At 39.5% G+C, this 18,470-nt stretch overlaps 1 protein-coding gene across 1 annotated transcript in view; it reads right to left on the bottom strand.

Annotated features, from left to right (window-relative positions):
• The window catches only part of nampt1 (nicotinamide phosphoribosyltransferase 1), a 34,986-nt gene that overhangs the window by 14,498 nt on the left and 2,018 nt on the right, over positions 1 to 18,470 (bottom strand). The window contains exons 2-4 of the mRNA XM_072454879.1: positions 12,620 to 12,776; positions 9,057 to 9,160; positions 6,242 to 6,370 (exon numbers count right to left, since the gene is read on the bottom strand). Coding sequence (XP_072310980.1) covers positions 6,242 to 6,370; positions 9,057 to 9,160; positions 12,620 to 12,776 — 390 coding nt within the window. The remainder of the gene's footprint in view (positions 1 to 6,241; positions 6,371 to 9,056; positions 9,161 to 12,619; positions 12,777 to 18,470) is intronic.

Below are 18,470 nucleotides of genomic sequence, written 5' to 3'. Positions count from 1 at the left end.
GAAACTAAAAAGTTTGCTGTGCTAGTTGACAAGTAGAAGTACTAGAGGAAAAAAAAGAAAAAGAACATTTGATATTTCCTTATGAGAAATCCAACCTTTTTTCTTTCCTCATCGTGAGTGTTTATTGTTCGTGAGACAAAGAAAAAAGTGTTTTCAGGAATGAGGACGCTAAGTAGTGTGGTCATTCATTCTTTGTCGTCCAGTCCAAGCACAAAGGCTGAGGCCGATTGTTAGGCTGAAAAGTAGCTCTGAAAAGACTGTGCATGTCTGTTCACATCGAGTGGCTTTCAAACTGCCCCGTCTGGGTCTAAACTCCAAAAGTCACAGGCTCAGAGGGATCAGAGGGAGGCGGAGCACATGTCTCGCCCTTTGTGCCAACTATGCCCTCAAACACACACGAAAAGATAATACGGGGGCGTAGTGAAGGCTTAGGAGTGATGCCGTCTACCTGCTCCTGATAAAGAGACATGGGAAGTTTAAGTTATTGCTCAAAGTCTGATTGGGAACAACACATTGACAGACCTGTATTTGATGAGTTCATATTTTTCATATTACACATCAACAAAAAAATCTATGTTTATCATCTATATCCACTTTCAAAACAGCATTGAAACTTTGTACTTGAAATGTTGACTACTTCATGCTGTGAATCTGCTCATATTTATCGTGAATGCTGTACTCAGGCAATGACATTATCTCTTGATAGGGTATTGCTATCTTAAACTTGTCGTGAGTTAGACTAGTGGCCAGTCCATGGAACAGCAGCCACAGTCCAGAAAGCCTTTTTCTCATAGAGCGCAGTGTAAAAATAAACTGCTCGAGTTCAGCTGAAAGGGACCTACAGCTTTCACAAAGGTCGGATATTGCGGCAATTTTCAGATTATGAACTTGTTTTGTTGAAAATGCCTTTTTCATCTTTAGCTTGGCCTCGCTCTAGCGGCTCTCGCTCTAGCGGCTCTCGCTCTGATAAATAAGAGTGGTCACATGGTACGGAGCCTGCGGGAGAAGAACACTACTGTGCATGTTGGACTGAGAACTACTGGATGATGCTATTTGCTAAAGGCTAAACTGGCGACAAGTGCCAATGAGCGTCGCCATTGGCTCAAAACGGCCATGTCTGACGGCCAGGGCTTGGCTATTACACAATGTCTTCCACCATTCTGTATAAAAGTAACAAAGGTGGTAGTAAATCAACTGCCGGCATACAGCAGGTGTGTTATTATTCTTTAACAATAAGACACAATTCCCGTGTTGAATATTAGGACTTACTGCAACACAATTCCCACGGGTGTAACTGTTTTACGGTGCATTTTGAGCTTTTTGCACGTGTTTTCCAATTAGTTATCAAACTACAAATGACAAATAAATCAACAAAATCTTAACTAGTTGCCCATCACGCACTATAAAATTATGCAGTATGAGCAGGACCAGTGTTTACAGGGGACTCGTTAGCAGTCTGGCACAGTGGATTTACAGATGATTTAGTATTTTGTAAACCAGAATATTGACCTAAATCAAAGCAATAATAAAATAAAAAGTCCATTGACATTCTGTTCAAAACTGCCTCTCATTGTGGCATTTTACCGTGACAAGCAGTGGATTAACAGGGATCATTATTTCTGAAGACTGGCCACGAAACGTTTTGAGTGACCAATGTAAAACACATTGTACATATACATTTGTTACTTATTTACAACAGGGTCAGGAGTTTTATTTTAGTTTTGCTTAGGAATACTATGTGACAATACTTTTATTCTATAGATAGCTAAAGGTTTTTAAACGTGATCATGGTTTATTATGTTCAATAAATCACTTTTTTGAGATAACAACTGGTAGACACACTCTGGGAATATATAATATATATATATATATATATATATATATATATATATATATATATATATATATATATATATATATATATATATAAGCGGGTAATGAAATAGCAACAAAACAAAGCATTTTCGTCCAGTAAAATTAAATAAAATAGTCGACGATTCTTTTTGTGGCCGGTCAGTCACAAACATTCGCATTAATCGTCGCAGCTTTGTAAATAGAGAGGCCTTTTATTTACCGTCGATGTGTTCAAGGACACCGGTCTAAATATACACCGGCGGAGTACGAAGTATGGCTGGTGTTTGTGTGTATTTATATCAGCCCTAAAGAGTGACTGTGTGTTTGCTCAACTGTTTTATTTTTATTGTCTCAAACGGCCAGCCTCTTTCTACTGTCGACACGCTCTTAGCTCTTAACTGTGGCAGAATTAGAGACATTATAGCTGCAATTAACAAATAGTGAAAGGAACCATAATTTAGGCAATATAATCCTTAGTAAATGAGAAAATTTCCTTTCTAATGTATAAAAAACTGCAAACCCTGTGGCAGTGAATATGTTCTCGTTCTTGTAGCAGTTAAAGTGACGTATGACAGGTTTTTACGATTTTCAAATTTTAACTTTATTGGGTGTATTTATACCAGTTGTACGTATACATTATAGTTTTACACCAATCGAGTAGGTATTTGTGCTGAAAATGATGAAAAATCTGTAGACAAATGACAGGAAGTGACATCACACTAGGGACTCTAATTCCAGTCAAAGTTTATGCATAATTTACACAAAGAAACAACTTTTTTTGACACTCTAAACATTATTCAACAAAATAAAGTGGCTCTCATGTATTTATATATGTCAACTAAAAATAATTTTGACATTGGATGAGTTTTTTGTTTCCTGGGTAATTTCCAAGTGTGATGTCATCATTTACAAACAGGAAGTGAAATCATAAACCTACAAAATAAGCTTTTCTGAGATAACATTTTCATTTTTTTTTTTGCAAATATACTTATCTTAACTGCGTTTTAGTTCAATGAGTCGTCCAACCTGTAGGGGGCCCTTTAATACTTCAGTCTCAATTGCTACTTTCCTTCTTTTTTAAAACATAAACAGGGAACGAAATTTTCTTTAAAAAAAAAAAAAAAAAAAAGCTATTTAACATTGGATATTTCTACCGGACAAGCTCAGCCCAACTTGACATAAAAAACTAAGGAAAAAAACTGTCTTTAACTTTATTTGACAGAGGCAAAAAACGCTCACATTAGAAAAGGCGACTGGGGCTGTGGAAGGTTAATAAAATCCTCGGCCTGAAAAAGGACGAGTCACAGTTGATTAAATTAAGAAATACGCTCCTGCGACACGAGGGTCTATTTAACACAGAGCATAAAAGCCATCGTTACGCTCTCCACTTCAGACATTCTTAAACGGGGGAGACGTTTATCGACATGACCAGGATGCAGTTTAAATACACGGTTGTCTGGCCACACGCGTATATTTACAAATCTGTGCGAGGCTGATCTTAAAACGCATGTAAGGAACGCCACATGAGCGCTTGTAAAGAGGTTTAGTCGTTATGAGTGAAAGCTTAAAAATAATCCTTAAACTGGGAAAAATGTTAATCTACAGTTGTATAAGGTTTAGAGTATGTAAACTAGGGATGTCACGACGTATTGCCATATTTTCTGCACTATAAGACGTACTTAAAAGCCTTTAATTTTCTCAAAAAACAACAGTGTGCCTTATAATCCAGTACTACTCATATGGGGATTAATTCTGGTTGTGCTCATTGACCTCGAAGCGATTTTGTGTGGTACACGTTTTGTTTCGCCAGTTATTTTATTACTTGGTTTACGGATCCGCCGCACTTAGATTATTGATTTCTACAATATAAATAAAATAAATTATTATATATTTTAATAATAAGTACCGCCGTCAACGCAAAATAGCTTTAAATGAAATATAAATAGCGGTATTAAGTCAAAAGATAAGAACGCGTGAAGCAATTTTTTTGTCAAAATCCTGCGGGAGTGAGAGACGGAGCAGGTCCGTCCCTGCACGCGGCCCCATGGAGAGCATGAGAAGACGCGTACGCCCATTTTCGTGTCTGCTAGGCGCAGCACTAACTCCTTTACATCGCAAATACACATTTTAAACCCGTTTACCATATTTTCTCCAGCGCGTTTTGCTGTGACAAAGGCTGCACACTTAGAAGCGTCAGTTCTACCAATGCAAAACACTCTAAATCTACTGTCACACTCACCTGCGCGCCGCGTCAAAATAAGAAAATCGTAAAAAACTATCATACGCCCTTTAAATGTTCTCTTTATCTGGCTGTAAACGCACTTTGACTTCACTTTATCATTCAGAAAGTTTGATTCAAGCTGGTCACATACAAGATAAATGATCGCATAGTGATTAAATACAATATATTGTGAAAGGAAATGAAGGATTGCACCGTTTTGTTTGATCACGGTGCAAATCATTGTGAAAAACTGCGAAGTCGTTATGTTTCTCACCACCATAATTACACATTGGGACATAATAACAGGCCAAAGAAACTGCCTCTACAGCATCTTAAAAGCAACTTATAATCACACGTATTGTATTATATGCAACTATACAACCAGCAATAATAAAATAACATGCAAATACATTGGTTGTTAGGGTTACAGGTGCATGTTATTACACCCTGGCTGTGTGTGGATGAAAAAGTGTACGGTTGGAAGCGCAATGGTGGAAATAAGACACTGATAGGAGATTATAAGAGGGAGATAAATAAATAAATCACAAGACAAAAGTGAAAAAAAGACTAAATAAAATAAATAGTATTAAAGATGTAGTCAATATTTTTTTGCCATTTAGAAGTCAGAACAGAGTTTTCTATACTATATATACAGTTTTCTTTAAAATATACACTTTATTTTGACATGACCAGGTTTAATTTTCTATTTGAACGTCAATCCAAGTAGTGCGTTTGCATTTTTAAAAGCTCCCGTCTTTAAACTTGCAGCAGTTTGACGTCGCAACTTTTATTATAATTTCAACCAGATTTTTTTTAGATCAATAGTAATGTGCTGGTGTGTCTGCTGTGCAAACGTGACAGTCGTTTGTCCTGTGCCATTGTGACTCTGCAAATCGTTTCTGGGGGAGAATAGCTGCACTGATGCCGGTTGTGGTGGATCTGGAGTCAATGTTTAACTTAAATAAGCTGCAGAGGGTGTACTTTTTAAAGAATTAGTTTGTAATTTAATAGTTACTTTACCTGGAAACGTTTACCATTCAATAATGCAGTTACTAAGTCTAACTAATTACATTTCAGGGAGAAGTAACAGATAACTATAATAATACATTTATTGAAGGAACTTGCTCAACACTGTTCACTAATGACGGGAAAGGAAAGGGAAAAAAAAAGTTGCATTGACTCTGGACTTTGGTTAAGAATCATGATTATTTATGCCACAACATAATAATAAATAACTAAAAAAGTATAACTGAGGCAAAATTATGTTAATTCAATCTATTACTCAAAAAAAACAAAAACAAAAAAAACATAGCAGACTGAAAAAAAATATCAGCATTTTGTCAAAATTATGCCAAATATTTACTTTTCTCTTATATCTCGCCGACTCACTGAAAAAAGCGCAGTGTTGCATAATTTTGTATCATATTTTAAAGCCGAAAATGTCGCAAAAACCGTCCAGAAATGAAACTTAAAGCGCAATGGACGATTTTTCAGCGATTTGAGAACGCAGGCAGAAGTGCGCATGCGCACTCCCCCGTGCGGACTGATCCAACACACACGTGCGTTTGCTTATTAGCGCGACGGATCGCATCGCATCTCTCGTCTCCCGTAGATTTCAGTCTCTTATGAGACAGCTTCTATCTGTTTTTGGGCCAAAAAAATCGTCCATTCAACCTTTAACACGAAGGAGAACATCTCTTGACTGTTGAAGTCCGACCACTGGCGGTCACTGCGGGTCACTGGCAGAATCAAAAATTGGCGACGATTTGGATTTTTATTTTTTGCCTTCAAAGTGAAAAAAGAAAAGAAAAAATAATTTACCTACCTACTGACCCACTTGAAAAATGTTGGGTCGGGTTACAGCAAACATACAATTTACTTGAGGCAGCCTCAATGTAAAGTGCTTCTTGTAAAAGTGCTAGATATTAACTTTATTTTTCATGATGCATTTTGATTTCATTAAGCCAGTCACATACTCGAGGAGCGGCGATGCATTAATTACATCGTGTGAATGAAAGTATTTCGTTGTCGTTCGGTCGTGGTGTTAGTAATCACGAGTAATTGTTAAATTGTGAACTTTCTTCTGTAACATCGTGACATTCCTCATCCCGGGACAACTCGAGGAAAGGCGCGTTTCGACCGACGGGACAGACAAACGGGACTTACCTCCACCCAGTTGGTGAGCCAGTAGCACTCCGGATCCGTGCTCTCCACCGTGAACAGGACGTTCCCTCGAGGAATGACACTCCCCTCCGGCACCGCCTTGATTTCTATGGGGAGCTGTCCGTTGTATTTCTGTAAACGCACAAAAGACGCACGCTCAAGAGCCACGTCCACGGTAACTGTGTCGCTGGAGTGCGTCGAGATCTCTATCCGGACACGAGCTCGGAGGGAAAGACATCAGTTGACATTTATCTAAAAGGTCTAAAATGAGACTAAACCAGGTCTAAAATGAGACTGAACCCAGGTCTGAAATGAGACTAAACCCAGGTCTGAAATGAGACTAAACCCAGGTCTGAAATGAGACTAAACCCAGGTCTGAAATGAGACTAAACCAGGTCTAAAATGAGACTAAACCAGGTCTAAAATGAGACTGAACCTAGGTCTGAAATGAGTCTAAACCCAGGTCTGAAATGAGACTAAACCAGGTCTAAAATGAGACTAAACCAGGTCTAAAATGAGACTGAACCCAGGTCTGAAATGAGACTAAACCCAGGTCTGAAATGAGACTAAACCCAGGTCTGAAATGAGACTGAACCCAGGTCTGAAATGAGACTAAACCCAGGTCTAAAATGAGACTAAACCAGGTCTAAAATGAGACTGAACCCAGGTCTGAAATGAGCCTAAACCAGGTCTAAAATGAGACTGAACCCAGGTCTGAAATGAGACTAAACCCAGGTCTAAAATGACACTAAACCAGGTCTAAAATGAGAGTAAACCCAGGTCTAAAATGAGACTAAACCAGGTCTAAAATGAGAGTAAACCCAGGTCTAAAATGAGACTAAACCCAGGTAACCCAGGTCTAAAATGGGACTAAACCCAGGTAACCCAGGTCTAAAATAGGACTAAACCCAGGTCTAAAATAGGACTAAACCCAGGTCTAAAATGGGACTAAACCCAGGTAACCCAGGTCTAAAATGGGACTAAACCCAGGTCTACAATAGGACTAAACCCAGGTAACCCAGGACTAAAATGGGACTAAAACCAGGTCTAAACCCAGGTCTAAAATGGGACTAAACCCAGGTAACCCAGGTCTAAAATGGGACTAAACCCAGGTAACCCAGGTCTAAAATGGGACTAAACCCAGGTCTACAATAGGACTAAACCCAGGTAACCCAGGACTAAAATGGGACGAAAACCAGGTCTAAAATAGGACTAAACCCAGGTCTAAAATGAGACTAAACCCAGGTCTAAAATGAGACTAAACCCAGGTCTAATATTAGACTAAACCCAGGTCTAAAATGAGACTAAACCCAGGTTTAATATTAGACTAAACCCAGATCTAAAATGGGACTAAACCCAGATGAAAGATTAGATCAATCACAATGTTTTGGTTTGTTTGTTTCTGGTTGAATTAGCAGACCACTTTGACAGCATGCGTAGGATTTAAAACATAGAACACATCTTACAAAATGTACTCTTATTTACATTCTGTGTTTTGGGTTATCAAGCCTATTATTGACTTGGAAAGCAGAATGAGCTCGTTACTTTGGGTTGCCGGGAGCGCATAATTCAGTTATTAAACTTAAAAGGGACACAACATTGACTTTTATGAGCTTTTAACCATGTTCTAACCATGTTATGTTCCCTCATCAAAAACATACCTCGAGTAGCATTTAGCTTCTTTCACGCTAGTTTGATTAATCCTGTTGAGGAAGAGTCCCCTCAGAGCGTCAAAACAAGTCAATAAATCCTTCTGAGCATTTCTGCCGTGAAATCACAACCGAGTGGCTGCATTAGCATTTCGGAGGCAAGCTAGCATTTGTTTATCTCACTTATGTAATTCTCTGTAGGTGGAGCCAAAAGTAAATTCCTGGCATGGGAAACGCCAGAGGAAGTTATTTTGTTTTGTTGTAAAAAAATAAAAGTCAAGTGTTTTAGTTCTAAAACACGAGATGTCAAAGTGTAGGTGCTAAAAAACATGTTTAAAAGCCTATAACAATTCAAATACTGCATACTTCAAGCAGATAACCAAAACAAAAACAGAACATGAAGACCTAATGAATCTAATCGGACTGATATGAGGATATGAAGAACATTGACCAGATATTTGTTCATGTCAACGAATGAAAAGGTGCTCTCTCCAAGGTGCTGAAACGATAAACTAGTCTCGACTTGAATTGGCCAACTGTTCCCGTTACTTTAGGTTATAAATCTAAAGATGTACTTATATTTAATGTCATCCCATAAACTTCAAAACCACCAAGTGTGAAGAATAGATGAATAATGTACTACTGTATTTCACACTTTGAAGAGGTGGTCAATGCAAGCCCCAATTACTATTATTACCCTACATTATGTAAGTCACAGTTGTTGGTATAAAACCCTTCTATCGTTAATGTTGTAGTGTTATTATTGCTAACTTCCCACCTGTAAACGACACTATTTAAAAGGGTTTAATGTAGTAAATAGAGCTGGGTTGAAAAAATCTGTTTTCCGATTTTTAATCGATTCGCATATTAATGACCGATTATCGATTTGTACGTCCAAAGATCGGTTTTTTTTTTTTTTTTTAATTAAAATTATTTTCTACATTTCCCTCAGTGAACTTCAATCTACCTTCAAGAAAGATAATTCAGGACTCCTGGATTATCTTTCTTGAAGGTAGATTGACCCTTAACCTTTTCATCAGTCTTCCAGCCATCAGTAACGTTGAAGTTCTTGTTTTGTCCTAAAGTTGTGGAACGCAGTGTTACACAATATAACTGGCTTTATCAATGTCACTGGCAAAGTAATCAGGGCAGAATGAACTGTAACATACTTCCAAAATGTAGGTCCAGCCCTTCTCGTTGAACACGTCGTCCTGAAAGTGTTCTCTGTAGACCTCTTTGGCCTCCTTGATCTTCGCTAGAGTCACTACCTTCCCTGCAGAAGACAAAGAACAGAGCACAATTTAAAAAGACATCCTACTTGGGGGGTCTGCTACCTGCTCGTCTCCGTGGAGATGTAATGGCTTTGTCTGGAGAGTTCCGCAGTACATCAATAAACGTGTCTAGAGATTAGAAATATATTTTACAAATAGACAGAATTCACTTTTCTTTTGCTACTGAAAATCATTCTCTTTTACTGTGAGCGGGCTTGCCTCTCCACTGATCTGACCTGTAACTTGGTCTGGTGTTGTACCTGCTTTTCCTCAAAGAGTTAGGTAAGTTTAAATTCCAAACTTTGGAACATTTCACCCAAAGTAATATCATCAGACCCTTCAGAGGTCTCACCTTTAGATTATACAAACACATTCATATTTGCCACTGTCAAAAACAGTGGAAATTTACCGTATTTTCCGGACTATAAGTCGCTTTTTTCATAGTTTTGGCCGGGGTGCGACTTATACTTATATTTATACTTATATACTCCGGAGCAACTTATATGTGATATTATTTGTTATTTTCACACTTGCAACCGCATTTCATACTCCAGTGCAACTTACATATGTTTTTTTCTTCTCTATTACGCATTTTTTGGCTGGTGCGACTTATACTCTAGTGGAATTTATAGTACAGAAAATACGGTACAAAAAGGATGTACAATTTCTTACACTTGAAAATGTGTTTAATAATTTCATTGCAATGAAAACTGTACTGTATCACAGCGACATTAACCTCTCACACCCAAACACAAACAGGGTCTCAGAGTTCTGCGAGTGTTGGTTCATTCACTGCTAGATATCATACAAATAATGAAGCGAGATTAGGAAAAACACACACTTCATTAAAAGCTATAAAAGATAAGCTTGTTATTGGATGTAAATATTGTGTAATAGCACTTAGCGTCTTTGAAAATACAAGAAAAACCTTGCGATCTGGCAAGAGATTGAGGAACGTGGCATACTTTTTGGGCAACGTGACCTCAAAGCGCCGCATCTCTCCAAGTATTCTGTTCCGCACCTGCAGATCTTATTTTAACTTTTGTCGCCGTTTTGCGAGTGTGAAAACGAAGCACCTTTTTTTTTTTGCTGAGTTCACGGGGAACGCGGGGCACAGACAGCTGGCCTTTCTCCTTCAGACGGTGAGAGAGCAGCTGTGCTTTTGTTTTGCGTCCCCTTCTCCCGTCTCCCCCCCGCGCACCCACCTCTGCTACACAACCATGAAATCCTCTTAGAACCACGGAAAGAGAGGCATTCTTCTCCCCTCCGTCGCCCCCGTAGGCTTCTCCTCTCGCCTCCAACCCTTTTCAAACAACCTGCCAACCTTCCATCTTCACCGGCCGGAGTTGATTTTTAGATTCTACAAGTTTCATTGTTAGGGCTAGTTAAATGGATTACGGTTAACAGTTTTTGAACGGTTATAGTTTTTGAATGGAAAAAAAGTCTTGAAAATGTTGCATGTAAAAGGAAGCTGAAAGCCATAAGCACATATTTTGATCTGCCTGTACAATTTCTCTGCAGGTTGTGACTGTAGGAAGCACCCAAAAGAAGCATTACATAAAATATACTGTGGGTTGGAGCATTTTTGGGACTGTCAAGTGTTCTGGCTCTGGACATTTATTTTCACAAAATAAAACCCGTTTTGCCCCAGTACAGACACATATTGTAAAAGTAGCGCTTTATAAAAAGAAGGAAGTGTGCTGTTAGCATGCTAGTTGTATAAACTCATCACGGTGAATAATGCACGGACGGTAAATGAGCAATACATGTGAGCTGAGAACAGGACTAATGTGATCGTACTTCCTGGTTCTAGTTAGGACCCGAGCTGCAGCGTTCTGGATGTACTGCAGCTGTTTTACAGCTCGTTTGGAGAGGCCAGTGAGCAGGCCGTTACAGTACTCTAATCTACTGGAGACAAACGCATGGATAAGTCTCTCCAAATCTGGTTTAGACACACAGATGTTGTTGATTTGACAGGACTAAACATGGACCGGCCTCCTGCTGGTGCCAGAGTCAGGACCAAACATGGACCGGCCTCCTGTCATACTGTCATATTCATGTACAATACTGAATTAACCATGTGCAATATCATCATATTCATGTGCAATTACTGTCGTACTCACAAGCAATTAAGGCCATATTCATGTGCATACAACTGATGTAAATAAGAGTGTTTTATTTTGTTTACTTACTTACTATTAGCATTATTTAGTCTCATGCTAGCTATTTTTACTTTACTGTATTTTATTATTATTATTATTTCATTATCTTATTTTTATCTTTATCCTTTTATTTTATTTATCCATTTTATTTTATTTTTACCCCTCCATTCCCTATTAAGATAGGAGAGGAGTTTTGTTAATAAGAGTTTTTTGTTTTGTTTATAAGAGTGTTTTTTTAAACTTCCTATAATCTGTCCTTTCCCCCTGTATCTACTGTGTTGTAACAACGAAATTTCCCCATGTGTGGACATCAAAGGATTATTTTATCTTAAACATGGGCCGGCCTCTGCTGGTGCCAGAGTCAGGACTAAACATGGACCGGCCTCCTGCTGGTGCCAGAGTCAGGACTAAACATGGACCGGCCTCCTGCTGGTGCCAGAGTCAGGACTAAACATTGACCGGCCTCCTGCTGGTGCCAGAGTCAGGACTAAACATTGAGCGGCCTCCTGCTGGTGCCATAGTCAGGACTAAACATGGACCGGACTCCTGCTGGTGCCCAGAGTCAGGACTAAACATGGACCGGCCTCCTGCTGGTGCCCAGAGTCAGGACTAAACATGGACCGGCCTCCTGCTGGTGCCCAGAGTCAGGACTAAACATGGACTGGCCTCCTGCTGGTGCCAGAGTCAGGACTAAACATGGACTGGCCTCCTGCTGGTGCCAGAGTCAGGACTAAACATGGACCGGCCTCCTGCTGGTGCCAGAGTCAGGACTAAACATGGACCGGCCTCCTGCTGGTGCCAGAGTCAGGACTAAACATGGATCGGCCTCCTGCTGGTGCCAGAGTCAGGACTAAACATACAAAATGAACATGTGAGACGTTCTCTTCTCTGACAATGTTCACATCAGTTAGATACATTTTTTACTTAATCATTTGTGCGTTTGTTTTTTGTATTGTGATTTTAATGTAGATATTTAAATATGAATTGTGCTATACAAATAAAATATCATTGATTTACTTGATTATTTACAGACCCGGCTCCGGCTCGACTCAGATAAATAATTGCTGGATGTCCAGAGATGTTGAACACATCGCTCTCCCTCTGAAGGCATCAGTACGTGGACAAGCTGCTGGACAGTGACGGTGCAAAGTGACCGCCTCCAAACCATAACACTGATAACAGTTTAACATTGCATAACACAACCTATTCCCATATTGCCGTGTTGATGGGAACATGGAGGTATTTACATGTACACAGACTCACGCGTCTTTCATGTTCCTTGAAAGTCTTTTTTTTTACCTTTTAGATACTTCTGGAGGATGTACTGCAGTCCATAGAAGACGGTTTTCTCATATTTGACTTTTCTGCTCTTGCTCGGCTCCGTCCTCTTCTCTCGACACTCGAAGTAGGAATATACTTTACTTGTGTTGGGAGGGTACTGTTTGTAATGGGTCACCTGCAAAAAACACACACAAAAACCATGAAATTTGTGTGAAAATAAATTGTGAAAAATTGTCAATTACAGTGTTGGCGAGCTGTATTTTAGGGTGACAGGCAAAAACTAAAAAGATAGCAGCAGTTAAATTGAATAACTACAAAAATAAATAAAGATAAGAGGTAAGGTAAGATAAGGTTTGTAATTCTTTCTTAATAACTTCTAATCCTGCAACTTTTCAATTTTCAAAGTACTTTTGCAACAACTGAGAATATACAAGAGGTGTGGATGTAATACTAACATTTCAAACTCGATTTTTAATATGAAGGCAAAACATTTTTGATACCACAATGTAAAGCAATTATTATGATTTTTTTCCTTCTAATCTTCTAATCATTTATAGATAATTCTTTTAATGTTTATTTTTTTTCTAATTTTCAAATCAAGAAGCCACTCCTCTCTCTGTTAAACCCTGCCGTTTGGAGTATATTTTGGGCTTTGTCGGGGTAATTTGCGGTATTTTTTGTGCCTTGTACCACAATGATAAAACAATAAAACATTTCAAAATTAAATATAATGAGAGTAGTTTCTTCAATATTACACTGTAAAACAACAACAAAAAAACACTGACAATCCTGCCAGGCGACACGTTCGAGACATATTTAAAAGAAACACTGACTTAAAAAGAATATCTAGCTAAGTCCATTCCTGTTTTAAGTATCGAGCATGAACAAAGTGACAAAAAGAACGCTGCGGATCTGATGAAATCTCTCGCTTGAGTTGAAACACGAGCAGAAGTGAAAGAATCCCTCGGAAGTCACGGTTGCAACACAAAAAAAAGCTTTAACTCAGATTTCCGTTTGCACATTTTTGATAACACACTCTCCGTGGTCTGGGGGGGGCATTGTTTTCTGAGGAATTTGATCTGCGCCGAATGCAAACAGAACCATTCGAACAAAAGGCAAAAGGCAGTTGACATTTACAAACCTGATTATCAACTCAGAGGGGGGAAATGTCAAACGCATTTCAATACAGGGCTTAACGGTGAAATTCCACGATGCGCCGTCAGGTGACTAACTCCGAAGGCGCAGCAGGGACATCGGAATAAACTGAAATGGCAGTCAAACTAGACGGGGCATGTTCCGGAGAGAATGATCTGTGATTCGCGTGCGGTCAGTGGGAGCCTAACCCTATCAATTACGGTAAATGTCAGAACGAGAGCAGGAATTTCCACAGCAGCAGCAGCAGCAGAAGCACAGAGGCGTTTAAGAGTTTAGCCGTGATTACAGTAAACTCACTATTAGTGTGGCCGGGGAGTCAGGCCAGGCATGAAAGAACGCTATTGTTTTGGAGTGGATGAGCTTAATGTAATTATGTATATTACGGGAAGCAAAGTTGATTCATGTGTTGAGGCTTGGGAGACTTGTGCAGACAGAGCTACACCGAGGCAACGCTTTTCTCCACGGTAAATACTGTAGCAAGCATTGACCTTCACCACACGAGTCAGACCAGTCCGATCACGTTAGGCAACCTTTTTCACACTTAAACCAGTGTTAGTTTAGACAGAGGATCACAAATGACGGGGAAGTGTTATTCTGAAAAGTGGCCATAACGACTAAGCAGGGATGGGTCTGGTTAGTACTTGGAATGCCAGGTGCCACAGGGGGGCGCTAGGGCACACTTCACCCACCCTGCGTCCAGTGTCCGAGTGGTCCGAGTATACTGGTGTATGGATAAGAGTGTTTGTGAGCAGGCTTTTAGATAGAGTCCCGTCTTCCCGTATTTTGGACGGGGTATTTTAAAATGTGGACGTGCATTTTCGAGTGCAGGGACGGCCATTTTATTAATAAATCTTAGAAAAAAAGGGAATATTATTATTAAATCGGGCCGGGAAGCGTTTGACAATAGTCCCCCATAACAGTTTACTGTTTACAAGTAAAAATTTGCATGCTGGGCGCGGATTGGTCGACGAAATTTGTGTGCTTGGCTCTGATTGGCTGCCGAGCCGTGGTCCGGAGAATGCCGAAGCTACTCGCTTTTTTCGCCTAGTCGGCCCCCGTGTTTTCAAATCCTATCTATAAGCCTGAATGCCAGGTGCCACAGGGGGGCGCCAGGGCACACTGTTGCGTCCTTGGGCAAGACACTTCACCCACCCCTTCCTCCCGTGTCCGAGTGGTCCGAGTATACTGGTGCATGAATAAGAGTGTGTTTGTGAGAGTATGCAAATGACCCAAAACTTTAATCCAGCATGCTCACAGTGTCTATATCATGTGTGTTTATTAACATGCACTGTGCCCACAAAAACAAAACCATAATTTTTGCAAGATAAACCACTACAATTTAAGTTTCGACACATTTTCTGCACGAGTCAGAGGCGTTGAAGAGCAGAGAAATGTCAATGGACTTTTTCAGTCCCTTGACCCTGACGTGTCCTTTCCTTCAGGCTTTCGAGGACTCAAAATAGACTCACATGACACTATGCTGCTGCGCTCGAGCTTTATACGTACACACATTACACATCAGTAAGTACGCCGTGCACTAATAGTAACATAACTAGGCAATAATATGCACACAGCTGCTGTTTAATGGAGTTGTTCCCCTATAGTCTCATTATTGTCCCCATAGTCCCACAACAAGCCGAACAATTACACATTGTTCTCTTGTTTCTTGTTTTACAGCACAAACAAGCCAACTTGTTACAGATTAAATGGACTCGACATGTGATATTCGCTCCATTTCTCTGGTTTGTTAAGACCAGACGGTGTAGATGAGAATGTAATGGGGACGAGAGAGGGAAGGACATGCAGCAAATTGCCGGACTCTGATATGAACTCATAACTCTGCGGCCGGCCGGCTGCACGCCGGTATGTGTGCTATCCACTTGGCCACCGAGAGGCATCCAGAGTACACCTGATAATGCTATTAAAGGGACACTCTGTAATAAAGGGACACTATGTGCATCCAAAACCTTCTCTTCTTCGTGGAGATGATGTTGTTTTGCCCGGAATGTTAAAGGAGCCGAGCAGCTGACGCCAGAATATCAAGTATTTTTAGCAATGCAAATACCTGTATTTGAATAAATGTTGTAAGGCTTTTAGATAGAGACCCATCTTCCCGCATTTTGGACAGGGTATTTTAAAATGTGGACAGGCGTTTTCGAGTGCAGGGATGGCCGTTTTTATTAATAAATCTTAGAAAAAAAGGGAATATTATCATTAAATCGGGCCGAGAAGCGTTTGACAATAGTCCGCCATTTCACTTTACTGTTTACAAGTGAAAATTTGCATGCTGCGTACTGATTGGTCAACGAAATTTGTGTGCTTGGCTCTGATTGGCTGCAGAGCTGTGGTACTACTACTGCTCCTCTTTTTTTCGCCTAGTCGGCCCCAGTACCCCTGGACAAAATTATTTGGACGGGGTGTTTTCAAATCCTATCTAAAAGCATGAATGAAAGATGGATAGAAAAGCAGGCAAAGCAACAACATGTTTATGAGACAAGACGACGCATCCTCCACCAGAACACTTGACTCACCTTTAACAGTAAATGTTCTACAGCGCTGCCTCTACTGTCCCTCCTGTTACTGCTCCTCTCACTACAATGCACCAGTCCACAGCCATTGTACGTTTTCCAAACACAGCTTTGGAAACGGCCTTTTCTTTTCTATCCGCACAGACGGCAGCACAAAGGCACCGAGGTTTCCACTCGTTTTCAGACCGACAGAGTCCAGGGCCACGGGTCGGACGGGCCGCTCTCGCAGCACAGATTATCACACAAAGTCACGCATATTACGCCCGGTTTCACTCATGCTCAGGTCTCACAACAAAACAGACAAAGTAGTGTAGAAAGTGAAGAAGCAGGAGCCCAGAATAGAAGCGTTTGACTGTTGAATGTATCGATCAAGTGGTGTTTTATTGAATAGTGACAAATGTGACTAGAGCTGGGTTTCGATTCAAATTTCAAGAATCGATTCGATTCCGATTTTTACGTTTCAAAATCGTTTTTTTCCGATTTCTCAGATTCCATCCGAATCGCTCCGATTTCGATCTGATTTCCGATTCGATCCGGGGGTTAATGTTATTAAAAATGAAAAATGTATTTGAACCGTTTCCTTCACTTCATGACTGTGTAGAGAAGCAACATATTAAAACTAGTATCATATCAATATTAAACAGCAAATCTTACAAGTATTGGTAGTTACTGATGGAAGACTGATGAAAAGGTTAAGGGTCAATCTACCTTCAAGAAAGATAATCCAGGAGTCCTGAATTATCTTTCTTGAAGGTAGATTGAAGTTCACTGAGGGAAATGTAGAAAATAATTTTAATTTAAAATAAATAAATTAAAAATAATAATAATAATCGATCTTTGGACGTACGAATCGATTATTAATATGCGAATCGATTAAAAATCGGAAAATCGATTATTTCAACCCAGCTCTAAATGTGTTAATTGGGATAATAAAAAGAATACTGTCCACTAACCACAACATATTCTGCAACGTGCTGCATCGACACAGACGTGGTGCATTAAGCAAAGCATAAAACAATAACATTAAGTAGTATGAATGTTTAATGCACCAAGCAAAGAAGTAGAAAACTCCCAGGGGTAAAATATAATCTAGTGTCAAAGTTGTCTGACAATAAGACAATGGAAACCAGCTCATTATAGACTAAACCGGACAAAATGCAATGTTTACTTTTCCTTCGTCGCCTGGTTACCTCTGAACTTTACTTTACTTCAATATAAACACAACACGTCTGCTTTACCAGCATCGCTACAGTTAAATGAGTGTGTTTTGCCAATAAAGCGGCGCGTGCAGCTGAGAATATTTGATTAAAAAACAGGCTTTAGTGTGTGCAAACGGCATGTTCTCTTTTTGTTTAGTTTAGACTTCATTCGTGTCGAATCATGTTGATCAATAGTTGTACTTGCATTAAAATATTAACACGGTCCAATTAGAGCACTGTATTCTGAATACTTTGAATACTTTCACTTTCAGTTGCATTATATTACACATTTCAGCCTTTTTAGCACGTTTATACTCACATTTCAGCCTTTATAACACATTTAAACTCACATTTCAGCCTTTATAACACGTTTCAACTCACATTTCAGCCTTAATAACACATTTCAACTCACATTTCAGCCTTTATAACACGTTTCAACTCACATTTCAGCCTTAATAACACATTTCAACTCACATTTCAGCCTTTAAAACACGTTTCAACTCACATTTTAGCCTTTATAACACATTTAAACTCACATTTCAGCCTTTATAACACATTTGAACTCACATTTCAAGTCTTATAACACATTTGAACTCACATTATTTGAACTCACATTTCAGCCTTAATAACACGTTTCAGCTCACATTTCAGCATGTATAACCAGTGTGAAACAAAGCAAGATTAAAACAGCTTTATGTTCGTTTCACTGTATCTAATGCATTTATCCATCACTTATTTGAGACGGAAAACATTAAACAATCACCCACTCACCACAAGAATAGAGTTATAGAGTCTTAATTTCTCTCTAATTCTGCCCAGTTGTTGTTGTTGTTGTTGTTGTTGTTTTATGGCGGTTGACATCCGAGTGTTGCATTACCGCCAGACTTTATTCCTTAGACTTTGTCGTAGTCCTAAAAGTTCTTCTTCCAGTGCCTTGACTTCCAGTGCTTTGTCCTCAGACTCTGTCGTAGTCCGTAAAAGTACTCC

The sequence above is a fragment of the Eucyclogobius newberryi genome, unplaced genomic scaffold (assembly GCF_026437365.1).
Source record: "Eucyclogobius newberryi isolate DKJ021-1_F unplaced genomic scaffold, fEucNew1.0.hap1 SCAF_2, whole genome shotgun sequence".
In the NCBI taxonomy this organism is placed as follows: Eukaryota; Metazoa; Chordata; class Actinopteri; order Gobiiformes; family Gobiidae; genus Eucyclogobius; species Eucyclogobius newberryi.
The sequence above is the reverse complement of the archived record's forward strand: the minus strand, read 5'-3'. Positions and strand labels throughout refer to the sequence as shown.